The sequence below is a fragment of the Limulus polyphemus genome, unplaced genomic scaffold, assembly GCF_000517525.1.
Source record: "Limulus polyphemus unplaced genomic scaffold, Limulus_polyphemus-2.1.2 Scaffold744, whole genome shotgun sequence".
NCBI lineage: Eukaryota > Metazoa > Arthropoda > Merostomata > Xiphosura > Limulidae > Limulus > Limulus polyphemus.
Genome location: NW_013666354.1, coordinates 280768 through 288588, shown reverse-complemented (window position 1 = coordinate 288588; position 7821 = coordinate 280768). Strand labels below are relative to the sequence as shown.

At 35.6% G+C, this 7821-nt stretch overlaps 1 protein-coding gene across 2 annotated transcripts in view; it reads right to left on the bottom strand.

The window, feature by feature from the left end:
* LOC106460291 (follistatin-like) overlaps window positions 1–7821 on the bottom strand; it is a 108852-nt gene that overhangs the window by 23909 nt on the left and 77122 nt on the right. For both annotated transcript variants that reach the window (XM_022386980.1, XM_022386981.1), the window contains one exon: window positions 4952–5176. In XM_022386980.1, coding sequence (XP_022242688.1) covers window positions 4952–5176 — 225 coding nt within the window. The remainder of the gene's footprint in view (window positions 1–4951; window positions 5177–7821) is intronic.

Sequence of the window (7821 nt, the reverse complement as noted above, 5' to 3'; positions counted from 1 at the left end):
TACCCTTTAGTCTTTCACTGCTAAATTAGGGACGGCTAGAGCAGATAGCCCTCGTGTAGCTTTGCGCGAAATTCAAAATAAACAAACCAATATATTCTGGAATGAAATGGTAAATACAGTTAAATGTATTAGTAAATTACATCGTGAAAAAAATTTACTTAATGCTTCATACATAAGAACGATATAAAATAATGAATCACTTGCAAATTAAAATTCCCAAAAAATAAAGAGCCTGGCTCTAACATATATTTATATAAGAAAGTAAAATGGCGTTGTTGGTGTTCATTTAAAGACGAAACATGTTTTCTGGGCCAAACTAGGACATTTTTTTTTAATAGGACTCCCTTTTGTTATGCAGTGTGTATGTTTATAGTATAGTGTTTAAGTAATCAACTCTTACAGTTTTACCAGTTTGTCTTCTAAACAGTTTGCATATTTATTTGTTACCAGAAACGTGGAAATGAGCACCAGCGTCACCCTTATATGACCCCATTTACGATATCGAATTGTAATGTTTTGGTAAAAAAACAATATTAATGTAACGATCTAGATTGATTTTGCTCCTGGCACACACCAGCAGCTTTGAAAGATGTATTTGCTTGAAAACATATAGTTTAATAGTACAAACCCATCAATTTATGGCTGATTTATCTAAAAATTTATGACCGTATTGATTGCGATGTCTAGACCAAGAGACGAATTATAAAAGAGGACAGTAAGTGATCAAGATGTGGAAATACAGTTTTTTGTATTCATTACATAGGAACCTGTAGGTAGTGAGTTTATTGGGAGCAGGTAAGACGTTCATTTGTGCCAAGCTGCCATTCGAACTAAATAGTTGAATAACCATGACAACCTACTTGGGAGTTATTATTGACGAATGGTAAGATGAAAAGGTTGGGGGGGGGGGAAATAATATTCCAAATGTCTCAATACCGAAAATCGCGGAACCTTCGTGTATGTAAAATATAACAAGTTATGATTTACGTCCATTTTGAACGCCTCTTCTCATTATGACTCCACGCCAAGAGCTTTAAGGTGCATGATGTATAAAGACGTTCATAAATGTAGGCAACGATATCATCAGTTCGTGCTTTGTAGAACGAAATTTTTTTTTAATGAGAAATAACCACAAACCGAGAATATTTAAACGTGGTGACATTTATTAATGCTTATGCCTAAGGTATGGGTTTCACCAAGACGGTACTTTCTTTGCTAGTTTTATGGTCACAAATTATATACTCAAATTCCTTACTCTATTATCACACAATGCCACTCCTTGATGAATGAAAATAATGTCGTTTGGGCGGATTGTGCTTTTTATTGTACTTTGCTGAAAAATAGTAACTATATTAGATTGTTTCCTCTTTTATGCTCCACACGTTTACCACAACTGATGATTTTAATTATACATTGAAACATTCCAGAAACTTCCTTATAACAACTGTTTCAAGAAAGAAAAATCTGACTGCTCAGTAATTAATAAAATACTATTTATATGGTTTATTTCATTACTTGGAACGTATTATGAAAAGAAATGTACATTTCGAGTAAGTATTACCATGCGACTGGCTTCATTTTTTACTTAAGAAACGCAAGAAAAATAGATCAATCTCTATGAGGTAGATTTATGGAAACTGTTAATGATGAAAATTTGAAAATACAGCTAAGTAGGAGCAACAACGACTAACCCAGGATTCTCGTTTTCGTAATTCCTTAATGAGCCACTAGAACCTTTCTGCGGATTAAATTTTGGGCTCAGAGCAGTAATTTACCAAACAAGATGCTCATAAAACATGGGACCATTATGAAGGTTCGTATTTTCTAATAAAAACGAAAACACAGCTTTATGATAAAGTAAATAATGGTGTGCACAATTCCCTGTTTTTACACAGCATTATAACTTCCAGTGCTGTAATGTTGGCGATTACTTTACATATTATTGGAAAATAGATGTGCCCTAATCAGAGTGTTTCAGGTTTTATTGTGTTACACAGATCGTTAATTGATGACTAACTGTTAATTTGTTTATAATGAAATAGCACTAAGATCGATTTCATGATTGCTTTCTTGATGTGGGATTATATTTCTGTAATTAAAAAATGGCTTACAAATAGATGTCATTACTGATGGAAGTTATTACAGCCCCACGATACTCTGTTGTTTTACCCAACGTGTTTCAAAGATCTCATTACGATTGCTTTAAACATATTTTTGTCACTTGATGCGCTTCATCTAGTACTGTCTATTGTTTGGTTCTCTTTAAGCGCAGCCCGGCATGGCCAGGTGGTTAGGGTGCTCGACTCGCAATCTGAGGGTCACGGACTCGAATCCCCGTCTCACCAAACATGCTCGCCCTTTCAGCTGTGTGGACGTTATAATGTGACGGTCAATCCCACTATTCGTTGGTAAAAGAGTAGCCCAAGAGTTGGCGGTGGGTGGTAATGACTAGCTGCCTTCACTCTAGTCTTACACTGCTAAATTAGGTACGGCTAGAGCAGATAGCCCTCGTCTAGCTTTGCGCGAAATTACAAACAAACAAACTTTTAAGCGCAAATCTGCACAGTTGGCTCTTTGCGTTGTGCAAATCGCAGGTACCTAACCCCGAATTTTAGCATTATAATTACTTGAGCTTACCACTGAACTACTTGGAGGGATAATTACTGCTGGACTAGTTACATGTTTTATTAAGTATCTTTCTACATAACTTATACAGTATATCACGATACATGTCTTCCTGGCCAAGAACTACCACATTTCTAAGAGTTTTCATTATGGGACTTTTTGTCTTTTTTAAAGAGGACTTCCTTTGTTCATGCAATTACAAATTAGAAGAAAGTTCGTTCATGAGAAAATTGTCCCATGAAGAATAAAATGTATGATTATAAGAGAGTATTTAAGCTTTTACCCGTTTGTCTTCTAAACTGTTTAGGAAGTTCTACATTAATTTGTCGTCAGCAATAAACACAAGCGTTAAACGATCCCAATCAAAAATGTCTGTTTATGTGAAAGCAACAACATTAGATACAAAGATCGAAGTTTTAATTTGTTCCTAGAAAACACCACAATAGATTTGTTTGTTTATTTTGTTGAATCTCGTGCAAAGCTATACGAGTGCTTTTTTCTACATTTGCCGTACCTAATTTTGAAGCGATAGAGGGAATGCAAGCTAGTCAACATTGCCAACTCTTGGACTACTTTTGTCAGACGAAAGAGTGGGATTTGAGCGTCACTCTTATAACGCACCAAGGTCCCTAAATGAAGAGCGCTATTTTTGTTGTTGTTTTGTTTTAACAAGACGCTAAACCGCTGAGCTGCTTTAGGCTTAGCAGCATTGACATATTTATTTGTCTGAATACTAATAGTTAATTGTATAAACCTATCAATTTGTAGTGAAGCCGGAAGCATATTTACATTGGTGTGGCAGGGAATGTTAATAAAACGTCACCAAAGTAAGAGACAAGGCCACTCCTATTACTACAGGTAATATTTATAGAGCATAACATCATTCAGTAACAAAAAAGTAAGCTTTAGAAACAAAATTGAACGGCCAAATTATTGGTGGACACCGGTTCCGGCGTTTACGATTTATGTCTAGTTTACGTATAAACTCATGGTCGTTTCGATTACGATTTTAAGATAAAGAAAAAAATATATACAAAATTAGGACAAGAACAAATGATTAACTGGAGAAATAAACAGTTTTTTTTATAACATAGGAATCATTAAGTTGTAAGTTTGACGTGGGCAGGTAAGACATTCATTTATATCAAGTGCCTTCAGTGCACAGTTGTATAGCCATGATAACCTACTTGCTAGTGGTTAAGTGGAGAAATAAACAGTTTTTTATAACATAGGAGCCATTAAGTTGTAAGTGTGACGTGGGCAGGTAAGACATTCATTTATATCAAGTGCCTTCAGTGCACAGTTGCATAGCCATGATAACCTACTTACTAGTTGTTATGGTTTATCCATTACCGAAGGGGTGGTTCGGGCACTCAACTCGCAATCTGCAGGTCGTAGGTTCGAATCCCCATCCCATCAAACATGCTCGCCCTTTCAGCCGTGGGGGGCGTTATAATATTATAGTCAATCCCCCTATTCGTTGGTAAAAGAGTATCCCAAGAGTTGGCGGTGGGTGGTGATGACTAGCTGCCTTCCCTCTAGTCTTACACTGCTAAATTAGGGACGGCTAGCGCAGATAGCCTTCGTGTAGCTTTGCGCGAAATTGAAAACAAATAATTACCAAAGGGCCCTTTTCGAATTTTCTTTATCTAGGACTTCCCGAATTTTTTTAACCTTTTCTTGAATGCCGGTTTGTCTCTGATACTTAACTTTTGACCAATCAGTTAATTTCGAATTATGGGTGTGGTGTAAGCAATATGTACATATCGTACTCACTAAAGTATGTATACATGTGTGTGTACAGGACGTGTGATGAACCAAGTTATGACTAATTTTTAGATAATATTTCATAAACAAACAATGTTTAATTAAATACATCGTTCATGGTCCATGATCTTCAAGTATCCAGTTATTTAAAAGCATGATATTTTCACTAACTCCATTCGGACTACATTTTATTTTGTTAATTAAGTAGTGAACACAAATAATAATATTGTTATACGAACCAAATGAACCACAATAATCTACTTCCTAAAATAATAAACAACACACAATGTTAAAATAGGTACACAATTAAAAACATTTTAATTAAGGTCAATAAAAAGTTGACTCTACATGTTTCGATGTTGCAACTCCTAAAGGTGACGTTGCAACGTCGAAACATGTACAGTCAACTTCTTAGTGGTCGTATATTGACCTTAATTAAAATGTTTTTAATTGTATATCTATTTTAACGTTATGTGTTATTTACTATTTTAATGTTATACACAAGTGCCAGAAAATAATACTTAATATGCTTCTTATTAAGAAGAATTCGAAGACTTACCTTTACACCTTCCTTTATAGGCGGCTTGAATGGACCGTCCACTCAAACAAGAAGTTCGGCGTAGCTCGCAGTAACTATTGTAAGTCGTATTGTCGGACCCGCAGACGTGGCGCGAACCGAGTCGCGGACGGCAGACCTTTTTACAACGGACACAGTGGGGGAGGCGGTTCTGGTCCACAACGCATGACTTTTTCCCAGGACATTTAACGTTCTCACATCCATTGTCTATGGTATGTAAAACAATCACATTGTGTATAAGTAATACGCATTACCTTATATACAGCTGCTCAATTCACTCAATAGAAAGAACTCATTTTTTGATCAGAGTATTTATTCCAAGTTCAACTGGAGCAAATAATCACAATCTTAGGAAATTAAAGTAGTATGTATTGTTGTTTTAGTTCAAAACATTCGACTTGATTTTACTGAAAAATGACATTAATTACAGTTCAAAGAAATACGAACGTTCATGATACATATTAACACTGGCAATATTTTGTATTCACTTGAAGCTTTGGTTGTAGATGGGTCAGATTTTCCACAGTAAAAACACATTAAAGTTTATTAAGTTACACAACATATAACTCGTTTGTTCTGCACTTAAGTAATCATAGTGTACCGTAAAAATGTTGTAGCAGTTATTGAAAGGTGTAAGAAGATATGATCTTCTTTCGAAATCACAGTTTTCAGTGTATTTATACAGGAAAAAAACAAACAAACAAGTCTTAGTATTTTTACTTATAAATAAGTTATTAATAAGAATTACTCCATATGGGGACGAGTTCAGGTTAGCGTGGACATACAAGAAAATTCTGTTGTTTCGAGAAATGCTGTTAGTGCTAGACCCTCATAAGTAAGAGCGTTTTTTATACCATTTAAAGACGTTTTAGCCTTCCCCTCCCCATTCCAGAATTAAATCTTTTCTAGTTTTAGCCATAGTGATAATGTGCCCTGGAACCGTCTTCCAGACACACAAAAACAATTAAACTAGTTACTATAAAACATTTCTTCAAATGTTTCCTGGGTACTTTCCGAATAATCACTATAATTTCTTTAATAGTTATGGTGACCGGAATGTCTATCGTCGCCATGGTTACTAGTAATACTTTGTCGATAGTATATACATAAGCCACCAACCATGGTAACAGCTTATACTAAACCGGAATATGCATATTTCCCTCACCAAACTTAGACGAAAATACTTTTAACTTTGATTCTTTTTTTTTATTTGTTGTGGTTAGGAAACTATCTAACCTGAAAAGGACGGACACACACTGCGTTCGACGTCGCCTAAATAGAAAATTGATGACGCTCGAACAGCGGCAGGTATACACTTCGAGTCTCTCAATCAACCTTTGGGTTTGTAACTTGTCACCTGCTTGATTCTGAATTGCTCATAAAATCTAAAGATATATTACTTACGTCCAAAAAGTTGTTTGAATTAAAACTCCTAGAGATTGATAAGTGTTTCTGTACGTTAATCTGAATTATATAAATTCCAGATAGCGAGGCCGAAACGATTGACTACCGCACATAAACGACAGACAAACAAAATTAGGGTACAAACCAGGCTACACTATGGGAAAGGTAGAACGTGCCCTAGGAAGAGTGGTGTCTAGGAACAGGACTTAAAAAGCGACAGGAATATTCTGTCTATCAGACTTAGCTACATGTATATGTACGCAACCAGAAAGTTTCTTGTAAAGAGACAGAAAATTAAAATAGATAATTAAAAAATAAACAGATCATTACAGACAGACGTATTTTCCGAAGTTGGTATTACACCTAGCGACAGAAAAATTACATAAAAACCCAGTTATTTGACGAAGCTTCAGTGTTAATTAAGAATTAAAGTCGACAACGCAGACAGAAACATCTATGTGCTCTAAAATGTCTAAGAAATATTCTACCTTATTTTGTGTGAAATATGAACTGGTTAAAAACACAAAAACGAACTACATGGGCTTGATTACGCGATTCCTGGAAGAATCTAATGAAGCACATGCTCAGCCAAGTGTATTCACGTGTGCTGAATCACGTGCGTCTAAGGTGGTTTAGGCGCTAAAAAAACTTACATTCTCATAGATTGACAATGACTGTTGTAGTCTACAGTACCTAACTTGCTTTAATACGTTCGTACATTGACAATGACTGTTGTAGGCTACAGTATCTAACTTGTTTTAATACGGTCGTACATTGACAGTGACTGTTGTAGTCTACAGTACCAAACTTGTTTTAATACGCTCGTACATTGAGAGTGACAGTTGTAAGCTACAGTGTCTAACTTGTTTGAATACGGTCATACATTGACAATGACTGTTGTAGGCTACAGTACCTAACTTGTTTTAATACGGTCGTACATTGACAATGACAGTTGTAGTCTACAGTACCTAACTTGTTTTAATACGGTCGTACATTGACAATGACTGTTGTAGTCTCTGCAGTACCTAACTTGTTTTAATACGCTCGTACATTGAGAGTGACAGTTGTAACCTACAGTATCTAACTTGTTTTAATACGGTCGTACATTGACAATGACTGTTGTAGGCTACAGTACTTAACTTGTTTTAATACGGTCGTACATTGACAATGACTGTTGTAGTCTCTGCAGTACCTAACTTGTTTTAATACGCTCGTACATTGAGAGTGACAGTTGTAAGCTACAGTATCTAACTTATTTGAATACGGTCATACATTGACAATGACTGTTGTAGGCTACAGTACCTAACTTGTTTTAATACGGTCGTACATTGACAATGACTGTTGTAGTCTCTGCAGTACCTAACTTGTTTTAATACGCTCGTACATTGACAATGACTGTTGTAGTCTACAGTACCTAACTTGTTTGAATTCGGTCGTACATTGACAAT